The sequence below is a fragment of the Onychomys torridus genome, chromosome 7, assembly GCF_903995425.1.
Source record: "Onychomys torridus chromosome 7, mOncTor1.1, whole genome shotgun sequence".
NCBI classification, from domain to species: Eukaryota; Metazoa; Chordata; class Mammalia; order Rodentia; family Cricetidae; genus Onychomys; species Onychomys torridus.
This window is the reverse complement of record NC_050449.1, coordinates 25,868,754-25,890,354: the sequence shown is the minus strand read 5'-3', so window position 1 is coordinate 25,890,354 and position 21,601 is coordinate 25,868,754. Positions and strand designations below refer to the sequence as shown.

General features: G+C 43.8%; 1 protein-coding gene across 4 annotated transcripts in view; it reads left to right on the top strand.

Moving 5' to 3' along the window:
- The first annotated feature begins 2,480 nt into the window (after window positions 1-2,480).
- The window catches only part of Aplp2 (amyloid beta precursor like protein 2), a 72,964-nt gene continuing 53,843 nt past the window's right edge, over window positions 2,481-21,601 (top strand). For all 4 annotated transcript variants that reach the window (XM_036191932.1, XM_036191931.1, XM_036191930.1 and 1 more), the window contains exon 1: window positions 2,481-2,702. In XM_036191932.1, the coding sequence (XP_036047825.1) occupies window positions 2,511-2,702 (192 nt within the window). In that variant the 5' untranslated portion in view covers window positions 2,481-2,510. The remainder of the gene's footprint in view (window positions 2,703-21,601) is intronic.

The window sequence follows — 21,601 nt, the reverse complement described above, 5'->3', positions numbered from 1 at the left end:
GGTGGATTAGACTTTCCTGGGAAGCTGTAAAAATATATGCATGTTTTGATTCCCTTAGATCATCTTAGACGTGGAGAGTAAGAATTTCGAGGTTTGGCTTCTTTTTTTTGGGGGGGACAAGGTTTCTCTATGTAACAGCCATGGCTACCCTGGAACTCACTCTGTAGACCAGACTGGCCATGAACTCACAAAGATCCTCCTGCCTCTGCCTCCCGAGTGCTGGGATTAAAGGTGTATGCTACCACTGCCTGTGGAGGTTTGGGTTCTTTGTAATAAAGTTCTTAATTGGTTCTGGAAAACATCGTCACTTGGGAGCCGCAGTCATAGACAATCTGCGTTGTCCATGTATGTTGGATACACATATGACAGATGAAGACTCCTGCTAGATTTAGAAGTAGGACCATGACCTTTGGGCTTTTTTTTTTTCCAAACAAGGAAATGCACATGCCTTAAATGTACATGGAAGATAACTGTTTTAAGAGAAAGTCTGATTCTTATGAAAATAGAATAAAAAGATTGTCTTAGGACCTTTTACTTTTGTGCACAAAAGATAATTAGAAATTAAAATATGGTACTCTTAAACCTTGGTCATTGACATGAACATATTTAGGATGAAAATTTATTATATCAGAGCTTCAAGACCAAGTATATTCCAACAGCATCACTTAATAAAAACAGTAACATTTCAGAGTCCAGAATATTGGCGAATGTGTCAATCACTTTTCATGAACACTCTTTAGTGTCCTGAAAATGCAAATAAAGTTTTTTGCAGGACCAACCTGTTTCATCTCCTATATGTCCTGCCCCTCCCACACACTAGATGCCATTAACTATGTCTTCATAAAGGGCAGGGAGACAGGAGAGAGAATTATTCAGAAAGGGGGAGGGCAAGCTCTTCAGTGCCCTTATCTCTTCTAAGGGCCATTAATTCCATCATGAAACGCCCCCCATCCATGACCTCAGCTAAACCTAGTTACCTTCCCAAGGCTCCGTTGACAAATGTCACGACATTTGTTCAATGTATAAATGAGAGCGATAGCAAATTCAGCACTAAACTCATGCCAGTTCTATGGCCTCTGGATTGAATAACGACATCTACTGGATGAGGTCCCCATTTGGAGAGGCACTGGGCACAACACACACAAGTCTTGTCAATGATGTGAGAGCTATAGAGACCTAGCTAGGGGAAAGTGTCACCGTGGGATGCATCCCCCTCCGCATTCTGAGGTGGGTGAAAAGACATCTCTGTGAAAGAGTGAAGATGTTTCCTGTAGGTGGATAATGGAGGCCTGCGGGAATGGAGCGGGAGCAGGAAGGGCTGTGCAATGGAAAAGGTGCCTGGCATCTTTGGAGAATGAGGCAGAGCCAGTTTGACCACAGCAGGACTGCTCACGTTGGCAGAATACATCTGTAAAAATACAGGGTTCTTACTGTCCTACTTTGCCTACCATGGACACTTGTCTCTCCGTCTCCACTACGAGTTTCCCGAGGGGAAGAACCCGGTTCTCTATTTCGTTAAAGCTAAAGAAATGAGTCCAGGTCTCTGCAGAGGGTGGTACATAAATCACCCGCTACGGAAAGGAAACAAAGCCCAGCAGAGCCCTGGTGATGGGGAAGACAAGGTGCCAGTTGTGAAATGGGGCAGCAGGCCGCTTTCCCAGGAGCCGAGATGCTGAGGAGCATGAAAAGAGAGAGAAAGCGAGTCTTTTGCTTTAGAGATCTTAAACTGAAGAAAAACGATGCCAGAACCTATCCTGACACATAAGAAGGGGGGCCTTGTGTTTCAGTGGTCCTGGCGCCACTGGCCTCGGCGGAAGGCCTCTCTGTGCTGCAGGGGCTGCGGCGAGGCAGAAGGCGCTGGGAAGGAACCTAAGGAGCAGAGGTCAACAGCGTACAGATCCTGCGGGGCTCAGGGGCGAAGCAAGGGCGCAGCGGTCTGGGGAAAGAACACACACCCCGTGAAGCGCTAGGGAGATGAGGATGCCGGTTTTCATCCTCCCGGGCCTCGGGGACGGTCCTCTGCAAACCGTCCGGGACTCCTAACAATTCATCCTGTTTTTAATTAAAACATTTTCCAGAACCCCCAAAGAGGGCGGTACCCAAAGAAATATGAAAAATACCCCGCCGGGGTGGGGGAGTGGGGCGTGCCCGAATCCCGAGGCTGAGGGCGGATGAGGCAGAGCCACACCGACAGACAACCGCACGGGAGCCTCCCGCCCTCGGAGCAAGCAGCCCACGGTCTGCCCAGCGAGCACTCGTGCGCCCCCGGCCTCGGGTCCGGAGCGGGGGCGGGGCTGGCCGCGGATGGGGGCGGGGCCATGCGGGGGCGCGCGGTGGGCGGGGAGGGGAGCGAGTGCGTCCATGCCGTGATTGGATCTGGGCTGAGCAAGGGGCGGTATCTTAGGCCAGTTATGAGGGCTCGTATTGGGCCCCACCGAAGGAGGGCGTATTTTTGTGAAGTCAGTTCCGGTCGGTGTAAAACCCCCGGGGCGGCGGCGAACGGGCTTCAGATGCTTCTGGGTCGCGGTGCGAAAAGCGCTCTAGTCCCGCTGTGCGTGAGAGCGGGAGAGTCCAGTGCCACAGCTACCCGGAGAGGGATGGCGGCCACAGGGACCGCGGCCGCTGAGGCCACCGGCAAGCTTCTTGTCCTGCTGCTGCTCGGGCTTACGGCGCCCGCCGCGGCTCTGGCTGGCTACATCGAGGTGAGGACCGGGCGAGCGCCGGAGCGGCGTCTCCTCCGGCCGCCGGGGAGCGCGGCCTGCGGGCGGTCGTGGGTCCGCGGCTGGGGGCGCGGCGCGAGGTTCGGTGCTGCTGCGGGTTGCCTACCCCAACCCCCCGCCTGCGCGCCTCAGCTTTGCGCAGAGCTTAGCGCCGAGGTCGGGCTGCCTCCGCCGCCGCAGAGGCCAAATGAAAGGCATCGGGGCTGCGGGGCCGCCCCAGCCCCCTACCCGCCGGCGGCGCCGCCGCATCCTCGGGGACACCGCACCGCGCGCCCTCCCTCCCTCGGGACGGTGTGCGCCTCGGCCGTGCGCCTTGCGGCTCCGCGGCGCTCTAAATGGGGGCGGCCGGCGCACTGCCCCTGGTCCCCGCAGCGATCGCGGGCCCTCGGTTTCGGGCTCGCACCTGGCGGCCGGCGCGCAGCCTTGGTTGGCCAGGTGGACTTGGCAGCGGGGGAAGCGGCTCCAGCCCTGGCGAGCGGCCGAGGGAGCCGGGCGAGGAGACGCCGCCGGGACAGCGGGGCGCTCTGCGCCCTCCATCGCTCCCAGCCGTTTGCCCAAGTCTGGCAAACTAGGGAGCCCAGCTTCCCTGCTCCCGCGAACGTTGTTGAGTCTTTAGGGAAGGTACCCGCCAATACATCGGGAAAGCCTTTCAGGGGTACTTTCTCTGGGTCAGGATCCCACGGGTTGCTCTGCACCAGAGGTCACCCCTGTTAACATCTCTGCTTGCTCTGGTGAAGTGGCCGGGGTCCCTGGTGGTTGGCGGGAGTTGAGGCCGCTGGAAGAGGCGGGTGTGGAACGGGTCCTGCGGCGTGTTCTGCACCTAGCCTCCCCCGCAAGAACCCCCTGTCGCCGAGAGAGACGTGGGACTTTGTTTACCTGCTTTTGGGAAATCGTGCTTGAACCGTTGGCCTGGAATGTGTGTTTCTGGTACGGTTTATTTCTTCTTGTGCCTGTTCGTTTGTATTTAAAAATCACCGTGGTTTTCTGCACATTGAGCTAATGTCAGAAATTGCATTTGATTAAATAGGGATTACCTGAGAAGTTTGTGAGTAAAACCCCAGCTTAGAATGTATTCATTTGTACAGAATGTGTAAATATTTCTTTGGGTAGAAGAGATCTAATGAGGAAAAATCCTCCGGATGGAACAGCTCAAGAAAACCTTTACATTCATCCTGCTTAAAACTTTGGACTGAGATGGGGAGAGCTGTTAAAAAGGTTAAGTCTTAGTAGAAATAGCCAATGTTTATATACACCAACTTTCAGATTATTTTACCCTCCACTCAATAGGTAGTGTGGTATCTGTTACCTCGGATAAGCGGTCTTGTGGAAACAGCTATGTAAAGCAGGATAAGAGAAGGGGGGTTGGGTAGGGAAATTAAGTTTTCTATATTAGGTGGGATGTAATGGGTCAGGGTGTCAAAACCATTATTCACACTCAGCCTCACTTCCCACTGGTGTGAGAAACTTTAGGCATTAGTGAATTGGTAACAAAGGAGTCATCAGTTTTAAAGAATCCATTTAACACAGGTCTCCAGGGGGAAAATACCAATATCAGAATTTGTTGTTATGGATTCATTTTGACTGTTAGCCACACTGTTCAATTGAAAAGTCTGCCTAAACAAAGTAAGACACGTTTTTTGCAAAGCGCTTTTAAAATGGTGTTTTGTGGCTGGACGGTCGTGGCGCACGGCCTTAATCCCAGCACTCAGGAAGCAGAGGCAGGTGAATCTCTGTGAGTTCAAGGCCAGCCTGGTCTATAGAGTAAGTTCCAGGACAGCCAGGACTGTTTCACAGAGAAACCCTGTCTCAAAAAACAAAACAAAAGAAAAATGGTGTTTTGTGGAAATTTCGTTTCCTTGGAACTGTTTTTTTTTTTTCCACACTACCATCTTTTCAAGCGGTCTTTACTTTTGCTGACTGGCAGAATTTTATTCACTTGTATAATTTGTATTTACTGTCAGGCAAAGGATTGCTAAAGCCTTAATTTGGATGAGAATGCCTTAAATCAGGATGTCTTTGAGAAGGCCCTTATTGAGATTAGCCAAAGGGATTCTGGCCAAATCCCTGATCAAGTTGCTTGGCACAGAATTATTGATTGGCGAATCTTTAGTGTTGCTTGGTGTTGACTAAATTAATCTCTTACACCTGTTTTTTAATTAAACCACCTCTCTGCTCGGGCACTTCCTTTCATAAATCCCAGGGGCAAGTTCTCTTGTCTTTTTTTTTTTTTTTTTTGGGGGGGGGGTTTCGAGACAGGGTTTCTCTGTGTAGCTTTGTGCCTTTTCTGGAACTCACTTGGTAGCCTAGGCTGGCCTCGTACTCACAGAGATCCGCCTGGCTCTGCCTCCCGAGTGCTGGGATTACAGGCGTGCACCACCACCGCCGGGCTGTTCTCTTGTGTTTAAGTCTTACTTAGGAACCACAGGACTTGTGTTTGTGCCCAGACTGCTCCCTTTACCATGGATATCTAAGCTTCTGAGGGCCAGCATTGAATTTGCTCTGCTACTTCTGCAAGCCATCTTTTGATGGGCTATGTCCAGGACACTCAAGTACAACAATCAAGGTGTGAAAGGTAGTGTGGGGCTATTGAATTGTATCAAGGTAGTGCTTCTGTTACACCTGTATTTTAAAAACACTGCTGGTAACAGAGGAGCTAAATTAAATCTTAGCAATCTGGTCCTCTCATGTAGAAGGAATTTATTTCATTCCCATGTCAATCAGAGCAGTCACATAGTGTGGCCACCAGTGACATGGAGTCCTGCTTGCTACATGCTTTATAGGGTTGAGGGAAGGCATTCTTCATTGAAGTTTATATTTGAAATTTTGAAAAAAAAATCTTTGAAATATTAAAAATTTATTATTTGTTTTTATGTGTGTGTTGTATATGTGTTGAGTGTATGGCGTGTGCGTGTGTGCGTGTGTGCGTGTGTGTGTGTGCGCGTGTGTGTGTGTGTGTGTGTGTGTGTGTGCGCGCGCGCGCGCGCGCGCCCACCCTTGGAGGCCAAAACAGGTTGCTGGATTCTCTGGAGCTGGAGGTACAGGTGGTGGAGCGTGAGCCACCTGATGTGCCTTCTGGGCTCCAGACTAAGCTCTGGGAGAGCGTGAAGTGCTCTCAACTGCTGAGCCACTTCTGCAGCCCTCTTTAAAATATTCGGGAGAGTCTGTTCATTTATTTCGTGTGTCCAGGCCCACTTGTGGTGGTCATAGGAGGCAGTGTGGAGTCACTTCTCTGCTTCACTGTGTAGGCCCTTTAGCGCAATCCCACTTGGTCAGGCCTGGCCCCATGCCTTTCTCCACTGAGGCATCTCATTGACTGGGAAAACAAACTCTGAAGCAACTTCGTTTTGTGAATCTGATTTTAAAAGTTCATCTTAGGAGATAAAACTGCAACCAGGTATTTTCCTATGAAACTGTAGCTTCTGAATTGAGATGTCCTATGAAGTGTGACATACAGAAGGATGTGAAGACAGTATGAAAAACTTTGAGTATATCAACTTTATATTAATGCATTTACATTGTTTTTCAGTTTATTTGTGCTCTGATGTGGCTGCTAGAAAATTGACTCCTACCTGTGAAGGCCCCTTTATATTTCTTGTGCACAGGTTTATTCAGCTGCTCACTGCTGGTCCTGCACAACGTGTTGTTGTTAGCACAACTTTTAAATGTATTACCATGCTACCCCCAAATAGTCTCGTTTCAAGTTGTTGACATGAGCCCTGTGTTTTTTTGGGGGGGATGGGGTAACCCTTTATTTTTTTAAGCACAATTTTGAATGTTTTTTTTTCCCTTGTTGACTTTTTTCTTTAGTCAAATTGTTAAAAATGACTTCAAGCTTACAAAAATGCAAAGTTGTGCAAACAACTCTTATGAAATTTACCTGCACTCAGCATCAACATTCTGAATATTTAGAATTTGCTTTCACATGTGGAGTTTAGCTCAGTGGCAGAGTGCCCAGCACCCTGGAGTGGAGAAAGGATGTGTCGTTTGTTCTATTACTATTCTTGTATTGTTGCTGATCTGCCTGAAAACCAGTTGCATATGTTACCCACCCTCCCTCTTTGCCCTGAGAACCTAGAGCAAAGGCATTCTCATACATAACATTGGGACAGTTACGGAACCTGGGAGATTTAATATTGATACAATATTGTGTGTTCTGTCTGTATATCAGTTTATTGGTTGATCTGGTCACCTTTTTAAAAAAGCTAATATGGTTTTGAGCTATTGGCATTAGTATGTGAGAGGTTATGTAACTTTTCCAAATAGAAAGGTCAGATTTTTAACTTATCTGATAGTGTTTTGACTCTGGAAAATTAAAACATAACTTTTCAAGGTTCTGTTTTCATTGTTACTGAATTCTCAGGATTTCACTTTTTCTGGTTTTTGGTTGGTGGTTTTGTTGTTACTTTCTTTTGTTTTTGTTTTTTAAGACAGGTTTCTCTGTTTATCCCGACTGTCCTGAAACTCACTCTGTAGACCAGGCTGGCTTCGAACTCACAGGGATCTGCCTGGCCAATTTCACATTTCTTGATTATTTGAGATGTAGGGTCTTGTTACTATGTGTTCTAGGCTGACCTAAATGTCATAATCCCTCTGGCTCAGGCTGCTGAGTGCTGGAAATACCAGCATGTGCCAGCTACCCAGCTTGAATTTTTTCCTCTTTAAACCATCAAAAGAAAATTTGTATAGGTGATGCATACTTATTGTAAGATTTTAAAAACATAACAAAACAAATGAAAAGTAGCCTGAAATTATATCATCCAAGGAAATCTGGAAACATTTTGGTGATGTTTACATTTCCAGACATATGATATGTAGAAGTTTTATAAAAGTGGCACATACAGCATATTGAAGCTGGTATCAGCAGTTATTTTTAATTCTCTTGAAATGAACTACTTACAGAAAATAACTTTTCTGTGTGACTAATGGTTAGGGGCTAATCTATGTTCAGATTGCAGTTGCTATGGAAGGGCCAGTTGAGAAGAGAATTCTAAATTGCCTCTAATTCAATTTTCATGTTGTTTTTTTAGTGTGATAAACTAGATTACTTCACAGCTTAATTGAGTTTAGTATACTGTACCTTGATTTATAGCTTAAATTGGAAAGTAGACCATGTAGTTGCAATCAGATAGAAAGGGATTCCAGTCCTGTGAATCATGTGCAACAAATAATTCCTTTTCTGAGGGAATAATTTTTTTTTTTTTTTTATAACATAACCATCATGAAATATTTTGTTTTGAGAAGTCTTTTTTTTTGGAGACTGGTTTCCACTATATAGCTTTGACTGGCCTGGAACCTTGCTATGTAGACCAGGCTGGCCTCAAACTCATAGAGCGCTCCCAAGTAATGAGATTAAAACATACCACAGCCAGCTGAGAAGTGAATCTTTTTTTTGTGTGTGTGTGTGAAAAGCGAATCTTTTTTTTAAAGTATTTATGAGTTTATTACATTAACAGTTTTTTTAAAAGTCTTATTTATTTATTTATTAATTATGTATACAGAAGAGGGCACCAGATCTCATTACAGATGGTTGTGAGCCACCATGTGGTTGACTGGGAATTGAACTCAGGACCTCTGGAAGAGTACTCAGTGCTCTTAACCTCTGAGCCATCTCTCCAGCCTGAAGAGTGAATCTTAAGACTTAAAAGCATGCTAAACAAGCAAGTTCTACCTTGATTTGCATCTCCAGCTGAAGTTTTTTGTTTTTTTTTTTAAACGAGGTTGTCTTAAATTGTATTTATTTTAATTATTATTACTATTACTGTATGTGTATGGGTATTTTGCCTGAGTGTATATCTATACCATGTTCATGTTTGTACCCAAAGATGCCAGATTAGGGAGCCAGATCTTTGGGAACTGGGTGGTTGTGAATCACTCTGAGTGTTAGGGATTGAACCTGGGTGAGCAGCCAGTGCTGCTAACTACTGAGTCATCTCTCCAGCCCCTGTGATCTGTTTTAAAACAGGAAGATTAGAAAGCTGACTATTCATTTATTATTTGTCTAGCTGGTACTACCCTCTCATTGGTTCTGTGCAGGATGCAAATGGTAGAGCACTGGAAGCTGTGGCTGTTGTCCTGATGTCCAGACGCACTTGCATGTGATTCCAGGATTTTATTGGCAGCATCATTGGCTGCTGCTTTCAAAAGCTCCTCAGGTAACTGAAACTAGGGGAAAACTATACCAAGTGAGCGGTGCTCCTGACATCAGTGTAGTCCAGTGAAATAGGTATTCTCACTACCAACTAAAATAAGTCCAGTAGATTCCAGGGTTTGAAGGTCATACAGTCTGGCCAGGGCATGAATCTGTCTTATCCTAAGTCCACTGCTCTTTTCCCATTTTTTTTTTTTTTTTTTTCTGCTGAAGGTTTCTGTAAATTCATGCAAATTATATTATGAACTGATACACACCAACTTATTAACTCCTTGATGTCATTGTTAATATTATGGAAGACTTTGCCATTTTACGTTTCCCATTAATTATAAAAACCTTTCAGGGGGCTGGGGAGATGGCTCAGAGGTTAAGAGCACCGACTGCTCTTCCAGAGGTCCTGAGTTCAATTCCCAGTCAACCACATGGTGGCTCACAACCATCTGTAATGAGATCTGGCGCCCTCTTCTGTATACATAATAAATAAATCTTTAAAACAAAACAAAACAAAACAAAAAACAACCTTTCAGTGATTTTTTTTTTCCCTATAAAGTGCAAGCTCTCCTTTATAGTAAGCTTGTTTTATTTTTGTGTTCACACACACACACACACACACACACATACACACAAATTAAGGTATTATTCCCTGTAGGGTTGTTGTATCAGAATCAGGGGTATGATATTATTCAGGGAAGAGGCTGTCAGCTCCAGATGTATTTTATAAATCTTGATCAGTGAGCTGTGTAATTAGTAGATTGAGGTTCAGAAAAAAGTTACTTACATTTTGGCATGGAATAGCTGTAAAGCTAGTTAATTGAGCAGCTCACCAGCCTTCTTTTTACTCTGCCTTCTTGAAACTCACTTCTCTGAAGATGGTAATATCCAGAGGAGGAAACTGCCTTGTGTGTCTCCTTTTGTGATGAAGAAACATTTCCCAGTTTGCTGGCAAGAGAATCTCTAAATGTCTGGCCAGAATTAGTATTGTGTGCTGTCTTTTTTTTTTTTTAAGCTGAGGATCCAGCCCAGGGCCTTGCGTTTGCTAGGCAAGCGCTCTACCACTGAGCTAAATCCCCAACCTGTATTGTGTGCTTTTAACCACTGCAAGACTATGTGGAAGAGGGATAGTTCTACTTCAGTAGTCTCAGATCCCTGGGACCTGCTTTGCAGAAGAATAGAGCAGCCTTGAATCAAATTGGGCTTGGTTTGAAGAGATATTGATGGTAGCAACCCAGTGTTTGTTATAAGGGCACTTTCCACTTGGGAAGCTCAGTATGAGAGTTGGCTTAAAGAGAAACAAGTCATTCCTACCTGCTGAATTATTCTGGGTTAAACGTTAGCTGATGAGATTGATCACGGTACATTGCTCCACTTCCTTTCAAATACAAGTGTGTGCATGGTGGATGCCAACATCAGGCATTTTCCTCTGTTATTCTCCACCTTATTTTTGAGGTATTGTTTCTGAATAAACCCAGAGCTAGACTTCCTGGCTGGCTTGCCAGCAGACTTGAGGCAGCTACCCGTCTCTGTCCTCCTACCCCAAGCTGGGGTTCAGATGTCACCACCACGCCTGACTTACATGGGTGCTGGGGGGAAAACTCAGGTCCTTGTGCTAGCATGGCAGGTAACTTTTACTGAACTAACTGAGCCAATTCTCCATCCCCATTATACTTGAGAGATGTCCCACACAGCAGAGTGGTTGGAGGATTATAAACAAATGGACTTGGGTAAACTGAAGGAGATAGCTTGCCTATGAGGAAGAAAACGGAAGGTTTAGTAGTGTGGTAAAATCAAAGACATTTTCAAAAACTTTTTTTTTCTGGAAAGCTAAATTTATGACTTGGAATCGCAGAAATATGATTTTTATTTGAGAGATGAAGTGTTGGGGCAACATTTATTTCACCTCCTTTAATTACAAGTATCACAGCAAAGCACCTTTAAAACTACTTAGAGCCAATGTCTGGTTTTGTTCATCTTAACACTTAAGCGCCTGCTTTGGCCTTCAAGACGACTAGCCAGGCATGGTAGTATACTCCTGTAATCTCAGCAATCCAGAGCCTCAGGCAGGAGGATAGAAAGTTAAAGCCCCAAGGTCAGGCATATAGCACACCTCTGTGACTCCAGGACTTAGGGGGTGGAAGCAGGACCAGGGGCTCAGGGCTAGCCTGGGCTCTGAACAACAAAACTAAGACTAACTCACTTCAGACAGAAATAAAGCTTTCAAATGAAGTTGTTTTTTGAACTTGCCAGAAGTAACTCTTCCCTTGAGTTTGATTGTGTAGCATGCCTATTCCTATTCATGTTTTCTTAAAACTTGGTGGGGATTTTATTGAGATCTAATACTTTGTTCATTGATGCGGTGTTCATTAGTTGAGCCTACTGTGAGGATTTCATAAAGAATGTGGAAATCACATGTCAAGGTGCCCACTCACTTGCTGCCCTCTCCTGTATGTCCAATTTTTGTGTGTGCTTCCTTGGTGGCTGCCCGGCCTGGGAGTATCCCTCTCTTTCTCCCTCATTTTCTCCTCTCGTACTTCCCTCTCAAGCCTAGACTTCTCCTCCCCCTATGTGTTCTCTCTGTCTGCCAGCCCCACCTGTCCCTCCGGCTTAGCTATTGGCCTTCCAATTTTTTATTAGACCAATCAGGTGCCTTAGGCAGGCAAGGTAAAACATAATTAAACAAATGCAGCATAAACAAATATAACACATCGTTACATCTTAACTAAGGCAGCAGAAACAAATTCAACACACCGTTGCCTAGTTAAAATAATATTCCACTTTTTTTTTTTTTTTTTAAATAAATCAAGTTTCATTGTGTAGCCCCTTTTGGCCTGGAGTTCCCTTTTAGACCAGGCTGGCCTTGAACTCAATGAAATGCACTTGCCTCTGCTTCTCCAGTACTGGGATTAAAGATGTGAAATGCCATGCTGTGTTTAACCTTGGCCTTGGATTCTCTTGCTTCTACTTCCCTTTGCTAGGATTACGAGTGTGTGCCACCATACCTGTTTCATGCTGTGGTGGTATGCGCCACCATGCCTGGTTCATGCTGTGGTGGTGTGCGCCACCATGCCTGGTTCATGCTGTGGTAGGATGGCACCTGGGGCCTGACCATGCTAGGCATGCCTTCTGCCAACTGAAATGGGGCTCCGGCTGTCCCTTGCTTATATTTTAGCTTTCAAAGTTGCTAATGCACAGAAGAAAATAGCCAAGCATTTTGTTCTGACTCGCTTCCAAGGTCAGAAAGGAGCATAACCATGCCTTTTTCCTGTCCTCCAGAGGTGACTATCCCCTAGCCTTTACATATGTATTCTTTGCCTTTCTTTGTAGTCTTAGCAGATGGCCTCATTAACATTTCCTTTTTTTATTTTTTCAAGATGCATGTAAATGGAATTACTCAGTATATTCCTGAGTATTTGGTGTCTTTCACTAAACATGTTTTTGAGAGTATGGAGTGGAAGTGTGGCTCATCGGCTTCTGTTGCAGTATTGTCTGAATAACCACAGCTTATTTTGCCCTTGGACACTTGAGATGTTTTCTTTCTTACTTGGAGTTAAGATGTACTTTCCCCCTGGCTTTACTGAAAGCATTTTTGTTTGTTTTCTTAGGCTCTGAGAATTGAACCCAGGGCCTCTGGCACTGGACTAGTCACCCCTCTCAGAGGATTTATTTTTAAATTTTATGTGTATTACTGTGTTTTGTCTGTAGGTATGTGCACCCTCCGTGTGCCTAGTGCCCTCTGAGGCCAGAAGAGGGTATCAGATCCCTTGTAACTGAAGGTATAGCTAGTTCTGAGCTGCTATGTGGATGCTGGGACTAAAACTTAGGTTCTCTTAACCACTGAACCATCTCCAACCTACCCCTTACTCTCTTAATAACATTTTTAAAAAGAGGTTCTGCTTTTTTCCATTTAGGTATCCAGCACATGTCATACAGATAGTGAGCCTGCTGTTTAATGTAAACATTGACTTTTTTCTTTTTCTTTTTTGCGGGGTGGTGGTGGTGGTGATGGATGTTAAGCCCAGGGCTTTACACTTGTGCTAGGCAAGTGCTTTGTGACTCAGATTGTCTCAGATCTTTTCATATTTTGTTATGAGTCAGGGTCTTGATGATAAGGTACCCGGAACAACCTTGAACTTGTGATTCTCCGGCCTCAGCCTCCTGGGTGCTAGATAGGTCTGGGCTCCCCTGCACCACTTTTGTTAAATTTACTTTATTTGTGATTCTGTATGGTTACAACGTCACTAAAAACATACCTGTTGGAGTTTGTTTGGGATTGCACTGAGTTTATGGACTGTTCGGGGAAACTTGACATTTCCCCAATTGCAATTGATACTGTGAAATTACCCTTTTGTCCAACAACTTTGCTTGTGTCCAAATTCTAATCATTTACCTATAACTTTGAAATTTTTGGAGATATATTCTGTGATTTCTGACTACTTTATTATGTTTAGTCCATATAAGCATTTTTTTCTTAATCGCACTGGCTAGAGAATGCTAGTAAATGGTCCATGTGGGTGGAAAGCTGGAGTTGATAGAGTATGTTATCCCTGGTTTCAGCGGGAAGCTGAGGTTACCATTTATATGATACTTAGAGATCCCAGATAAGAGGTCTTTGACTGTAAACTTACAAAGATGCTTGGTATGAATGGGTGTTTTGCCTGTGTGTCTGTATGTGCATCGTGTGTGTGCTGTGCCTGCAAAAACCAGCAAAGGGTGGAACTGGGGTTATGGTTGTAAGCCGTCATGTAGGGAATCAAACCTGGGTCCTCTGGAAGAGCAGCCAGTGATTTAACCGCTGAGCCATCTCTAGCCCTGTGAATATCCTTCATCCCCCCCCCCCCCCCCCCCAAAAAAAACCTGTTATGGGCTCATAGTCTTCCTCTCCTTCCACTTTTTAAAAAAAAAAATTTTTTTTTGATTTGGTTTACTGAAGTTTTGTCTAGAATTTTGCCTTCATGCCCCAAAGTGTGTTTGACATATACCCTGTCAGTAAAAAACAGCCTTCTCATTTAAATATATTGTTTAATTTCCAACTATGTGAAGTTTTTTTGGTTGTTTTTGTTATTTTAAGCTTAATTGCATTATGGTCAGAGTGTCTATTATGGTCTGTTTGATTGTTACCTTTGAAATATCTTGAAACATGCATTTAAAAAGTTTTTATGTGTATTGGTATTTTGCCTGTATGTACATCTGTTAGGAGGGTGTTGGATCCTCTAGAACTGGAATTACAGACAATTGTGAACTGCAATGTGGGTGCTAGGAATCGAACCCTGGTCCCCTGGAAGAACATCCAGTACTCTTGACCACTGAATTATTTCTTCAGCCCTGAAACATGTATTAAAAATTCCTTTTTCACCAGGCGGTGGTGGTACATGCCTTTAATCCCAGCACTCTGGATGCAGAGCCAGGGGATCTCTGTGAGTTCAAGGCCAGCCTGGGCTACAGAGCGAGATTCAGGAAAGGCATCAAAACTACACAGAGGAACCCTGTCTCGAAAAACCAAATAAATAAAGTAAAATAAATACGTTATTTTTTTGCCTGGGCTGTGGTAGCACACACCTTTAATCCTAGCATTTGGGTGGCAGAGACAGGTGGATCTGGTGAGTTTGAGGCCAGCCTGGTCTACCAAGCAAATTCCAGGACAGTCAGGACTGTTATGAAGAGAAACCCTGTCTGAAGAAACCAAAAAAAGGAGTTGGGGATTTAGCTCAGTGGTAGAGTGCTTGCCTAGAAAGCGCAAGGACCTGGGTTCGGTCCTCAGCTCTGAAAAAAAAGAAGAAAAAAAAATTAAAACAAATCTTTTACCTTGTGTTCATAAAGAGAGGCTGTACATTTTGTTTATGCATGTTCTCCTCTTGTTTTCATTGCCATGGATATTGCCATACACACATACACACACACACACATTTTTCGAGTCAGGCTTTCTCTCTGTAGCTCTGTCTGTCCTGGAACTTGCTCTGGAGACCGTGCTGGCCCAAACTTGCAGAGATCTGTCAGCAAGCAGAGATATGCTCCACCACTGCCCAGCATATTTCAATTTTCTATAACTAAAAAAGGCATGTTTTAAAATTTTTTATTATTTAAGATTTCTTTTTCCTCTGTGTGTTTATGTTTCTGGTCGGTCGGTCTCTCTCTCTCTCTCTCTCTCTCTCTCTCTCTCTCTGTGTCTGTGTGTGTCTGTGTCTGTGTCTGTGTCTGTGTGTGTGTGTGTGCATGCCATGTGTGTCCAGGTGCCCAAGGAGAGCACTAGATCCCCTGGAATCAATGCCAAAGCACTTACGAGCTGCTGCATGTAGGTGCTGGGAACCAAACTTGGGTCCTCTGGAAGACTACCAAGCATTCTAACCCACTGAGGCCTCTCCTCCAGCCCTCCACTGCTGTGATTTATATTCCCCCCACCTCCGCTTATTTTTAACAAGTTTTGCTTTCTCTTTCTGGAAGAAAAAAAAATGCCTTCATACTTTAAAAAACCCTTTCTACCTAATACGTTTCAAAAAAATATTGAACACGTGTGTATAGATGCATCTGCCTCTGCCTCTTGAGTGCTCGGATCAAAGGCGTGTGCCACCACAGCCTGGCATATATGCATTTTTGTATGTGCCCACATGTGCTGGAGGTTAGCTTCGAGTATCATTTCATTTTTCCTTTTAAAAAATTTTGTTTGTATTTTATGTATAATGCTCCGCATGGATACCTGCATTCCAGAAGAGGGCATCTGATGCTATTATAGTTATGAGCCATCCTGTGATTACTGGGAATTGAACTCAGGCCTTCTGGAAGAGCAGCCATTGCTCTTAACCACTGAGCCATCTCTCCAGCTCTCAAGCATCATTTCTTAGGAGCTGTCCACCTTGTGTTTTGAGATAGGGTTCCCCACTGGGGCTTAGAGTTAACAGTTTAGGGTAGGCTGACTAGTCAATGAGTCCCAGGGATTCTCCTGTTTCTGCTCCCCGGTGCTGGGATTACAAGCATGTGTTACTACACCTGCCCCCTCTCCCCCCCGCTTTTTGAGACAGGGTTTCTCTGTGTAGCCCTGGCTGTCTTAGAACTCACTTTATAGACCAGGCTGGCTTCGAACTCACAGAGATCTGCCTGCCTCTGCCTCCCAAGTGCTGGGATTAAAGGCATTTGCCACCACTGCCTGTCCACACCTGCCTTTTATTTTTTTTTTTAAATGAGTTCTGGTGATTCAACACGTGTCCTCATGCTTGGCAGAAAATTACTGAAAACAAGATTCTACAAGAACAGCTTAAAAGTAATGAGAGAAAAGAGCTACAGATTCTGTTCAAAGAATTAACTGTATTCTTTGAACATATAATAAAGTTCTGTCATCAGCCTATTTTAACAACAACAACGAAAGTTTCATGCTTTAGCAGGTAAAGTTGCTTGCCACTGAGCTTTCATGTCCTGCAGGACCTTCGTGGTAGGAGACAGCAGACTCTTGAAGACTCCTCTGACCTCCATTCCTATGCTATGGCACATACACACCCATCCACATCCACATACACAGGTATACACCAGATGTTAAAAACAGTACAGTAGAACTGTTTGGTTCCAGGTGTGGTAGCTCTTTCATCGTTTTAAAGCTCATAGTCAATCCCTGTTATTGACTGTTTCAAATGACTTACATAAATCACTATCGACTGAGCCATCTCCTCAACTCCTTTATCAATAGTTTGTCTTCATGTTTCCATTCTTTTAAAATGTTTTTTGTTAAGTTTTGCCTTTAAATATTTTACTACTGTGTATTTAAGTGTGATTTATTTATTTGTTTGTTTTGAAGATAATCTTGCATATTCTAGGATGGCCTTGAACTCACTTTGCTGCTGAGGATAACTGCATGGCTCCTCTTTCCTCTTACCCAGTGGCTGGATTGCAAGTGTCCTCTATTACCTGGCTTTTAGTTCTGCATGTGGAACTCTTTGAACATGTATGATTTGGTGTCTTTCATTAATTTTAGGAAGTTCTCAGCCATTATCTCTTTAAAAAATGTCTAAATACAATTTAAATAACTGCTCTGCCTAATTATCTCTTTTCCTATAGAACTTCAAAAAGTATCTTAAGACATTACCCCACTGAATGTTGCTGTTTTTTTTTTCCTCTTTGTTTGAGACAGGGAATCATGTAGGCCAGGCTGGTGTCATCATCTCTGTGCTGCCATGGTGAGTTTGAGCTTGATCCTCCTGCCTCCGCCTAGGGTGGATGCTGCAGTGCCTAGCTTGTGCCATGCTGTGGGTGAACCTGGCCTGGTGCATGCTGGGCAGGCGCTCTACCATCTGAGCTCTGTCCTCAGTTCTAGTCATTGAATTCTTTTCGTTCCTTTCTTTCCTTTGACAGGATTTCTCTGTGTAGCCCTGGCTGTTCTGGAACTTCCTCTGTAGACCAGGCTGCCCTCCAACTCAGGGATCTACGTGCCTCTGCCTCCTGAGTGATGGGATTAAAGTCATGTACCACCACAGCCCTGTTCATCCATTGAATTCTTTTTTTTTTTTTTTTTTTTCCCGAGACAGGGTTTCTCTGTGTAGTTTTGGTGCTTGTCACTGGCCTTGAACTCACAGAGATCCGCCTGACTCTGCCTCCGGAGTGCTGGGATTAAAGGTGTGCACCACTGCTGCCCAGCCCCCATTGAATTCTTAGTTCCAATTTTATAATTGAAAGTATTGTTTATAATTGAAAAGTTTGTTTTATTAAGAGTTTCTATTGCTGAGATGAAACACCATGAGTAAAAAGCAAGTTGGGGAGAAAAGGGTTTACTTGGCTTACACTTCCATATTGCTGCTCATTATTGAAGGAGGGGAGTTGCCTCTTGGCTTGCTCCCCATGGCTCACTCAGCCCACCTTAGAGAACCCAGGACCACAAACAGGGATGGCACCACCCACCATGGTCTGGGCTCTGTCCCACTGATCACTGGTTGAGAAAATGCCTTAAAGCTGGGTCTCATGGGGTGTTTCCTCAACTGAGACTCCTTCCTGTGACTTCCTGTGTCAGGTTGACACACAAAACCAGCCAGTACACAGTTGAAATTCTCAATATTGTGTTTTATCTTTGAACAAGTTTTGATGCCTTGGACAGTCTGTCTGAAATTATGGTGTATGTGTATTGGGGCTGGTATTCCTGTGGATCTTCAAGTAATTAAGAAAGAAGAATTGATAAGCACAGTCTTGTGTTGGTTGGAGCAATTACAATGTCTGGTGTGTCCACTGGAGTTTCAGGGCAAACGTTTTAAGACAGGAGTTATGATTATCTATTTTGCAGATGTATGAACAGTAACTTAACCAGTCCAGATAAGTGAGTATGAGCGTGCTCTATAGGTTGTGCTGACTGGAGGACAGATGGTCCTTGAGGAAGTGTATCTCAGATGAGTGTGTGTACCAAGACATTTGGAGAAGCCTAACTATTAGGCGCTCATCATTAGGCAATTAGTCATACAAAGTGAAGGGAAGAGACTTTTTTCCTGTGTTTCTTACTCACCAAGTCCACTAGCAAGTTAGGAATTAGGTTTCCAGTAGTTGTACAATAGTACTTGAACATGAGTGAAGTATCTCACTAGGTTATACTTGTTTCTTAAAATGTGGTGTTATAAGCACCTCAGAGGGACTAGATCACTGTAGCTCAGTGCTTAGCATGCTTAAGTTTTTTACTTCAGGGTGTTTGGGTGCACACATGCCTGTCATACATGAAAAGTTTTAAAAAATAGATTCTCACAAATGATTTTTGTGGTGACTTGCCATAAGTCCCATTAAGGAAGAACTATATAGTCAATGTGAACAATTTAAATACTGGTAAGCAAAACAAAACAAAAAAGGAATTTGCTATCCAAATAAATACCTATTTTGTTTTCTGTCCATCTTTATTTCTCAAATAGTAGAGTCCTTTATATGTTTGCAACCCATTTTTTCCAGTTAACATAGTAACAACTTTGCAGGGCATTAACTATTTTCAAGCATCACTTTCTTTTTTCTTTTTCTTTTTTTTTTTTTTTTTTTTTTTTTTTTTTTTTTTTTTTTTTTTTTTGGTTTTTCTGGACAAGGTTTCTCTGTGTAGCTTTGTGCCTTTCCTGGATCTCGCTCAGTAGACCAGGCTGGCCTCGAACTCACAAAGATCCTCCTGCCTCTGCCTCCCGAGTGCTGGGATTACAGGCGTGCGCCACCACCGCCCGGCCAAGCATCACTTTCAATTGAATTGTCCTCATGGTTTGGGATTACTTTTTAATTGACTCACTCTCATGGTCTGGGAATTTTGGACTTGCTGAAATTTTAAATGGACAGTACTCACTCTCTGAAGTAGCCTTTCACACCCTCTGTTCGGATTCAGGTGCATGCACTGTTGCCAGAATAGGTTGAATGCAGTTTTAGAGAAGGACTTGCCACCGTCCAGTAGTTGACTGTTAGTGGCGATATTGGAACCATTGTTTGAATATTTTGATGTATTTTATACACATCTTAAGAGTGTGTGAGAAAATGACAGGCGAAGGCGCTTTTTTTTTTTTTTTTAATACCAATAAAAAGCACTTGGTTTGATAGATTGTTGCTTTTTTTGTGCTTTCTAGATGGAAATCTTTTGAATTTTGGTGGTTATGCTTAGTGGGCACATTATATAGGGATATATTAAACTGTAAATAAGTTTTCAAGCATGACCCCCCTCAAAACAAAAAAAACAAAAAATCCAACAACACTGGAAGTAATTGAGATTTGTAAACTACCAGCATGCTAATGGCAGAAGACTTCAATGATATGCATATCTTTGTAATTTGACCATGTAGTGTTTTGTTTTATTTGTGTTGGGGTGTGTGGGGTGGGGGTGGGGACCAGAGGTTGATATCTTCCTCAGTCACTCATCACTATATTTTTGAGATAGGGTCTTTTACTGAGCCTGGGGCTCTCAAATTAAGCTAGATTGGTTGGCCAGTGAGCTTCGAGGGCCACCCCCCTTCCTCCTGACAATTAGATTGCAGATAGCTGCTATGTGCCCAGTCCGTATGTGCCTCGGGGATCTAAGCCAGTCTTTGTGATGGTGCAGCGAGTGCTCTCAGCCACTGACCCATCTATCTGGCTCACATTTCTAATATTTCTCTAATAAAAATAGCATGTAGTGGAGTTTTAAAATTCTTGAAGCTATAGCCTAAATTGATGTTTAAAAGACTGTCTGGAGGGCTGGAGAGATGACACACTGGTTAAGAGACCACTTAGCACTTAGCAGAAGATCCGAGTTCCAGTCCCAGCACTCACATTGCCGGTGTTCACAAATGCTTGCAACTCCAGTTCTCGGGGTTTGACACCCTCTTGTAGTCTCTGAAGGCATCTGCACTGTAACTGTGCAAAAGTTGAAGGTGTTGGCATGGTGATCAGTTCATTTGAAGTTCTGCAGTTAATCACCGTTAGTGTCAGGTATTGTGACAGTGTAGCTGAAGGCACTATAGTTCCTGAGGTGAGTGAGCAATACACTGCTGTGGGCAAAGTGAGAGTCAGTGCTTGGTCACTAGAAAATGTAGTATAGGGTATTTTAATCTATCTTACCCCTCTCTTTACTGATTTCATAATAGTTTACATGTCAGCCAAAAGATGCAAACATTCGCTAAATCACACCATTCAAAATCCACGTCTTTTTGAGTTTGTAGTAAGATACATGTAATAGAAAATTTACCATTTTAAAAGATAACTTTTTGTTGGTGGTAATATTTAATGTGAGATCTATGGATGTATGTTCATATGTTGGTGCATGTATGTCTGAGGGCACGTGTGTGGTTGTTAGCCTTGTTCCTCAGGCACCTCCCACCTTGTCTTTTGAGTCAAGGTCTCTCATTGGCGTGCCAAGTAGCCTAAGTTGGCTGGCCAGTGAGCTCCAGGGATCTGCTTGTCCCCACACCTGTGCTGTGGGATTTGTAATGTATGGTACTGTAACTGACATTTTTTTATGTGGGTTCTGGAGATCAAACTCAGGTCTGCATTCTTGTGCAATATTCACTTTTCCTACCAAGCTCTCTTGCCAACCCTCTTAAGATTTTAAGTACACAGTACACTGTGAAGTGTTGGACAGGGCTGTATGGTGGATCTCTAGAACTCACGAATAGTCTATAAAGAAACTTACACCTGTTGCATAGTAACCTTTCTCCCTCCCTCAGCCTCTGGTTATCACAGTTCTGGTCTGTTTTTATGAATTACACTATTTCAGATGACATACTCTGAGGGATCAGGCGTTGTTGTTGTTGTTTTTTTTTTTTTTATGCAACAATGTCTTCCCTGCTCATCAGTGTTGTTCCAAAGCCCAGGGTTCCCTCCCTCCCTCCTCCCTCCTCCCTCCCTTCTCATCTATCCCCTCCCCCTTTTACTGTTTGACTCCTGGTTCTCCTGCCACCTAGTTCTGGGATTACAGGCCTAAAGTTTTAATTATCTTGTTGCTTTCCTTGCTGGGCTCTGAAAAAGGGCCTTGTGGGTGCTAGGCTGGTGAGATTGCTGAGCTTTGACAGTTCTGTGTTTGTATTTTTGAGAAATTGCCAAGCTGTTTTAGACAGTGACTATACATTTCACATTCCCGTTAGCAGTGGGCAAGGGTTCCAGGTTCTCCATATCCTTGACAATAATTGTTTTTCCCCCACAGTTGCTAGTTTTCAATAACAGGCATTCTAACTGGAGCAGCATCTTGCTGTGGTATGGGTTTGTGTTTGTTGGTCTGATAGCTAGTGGTGCTGAATTGTCCTTTCATGCGGACTTTTCTTTGAAGAAATGTCTTTTCAAAATG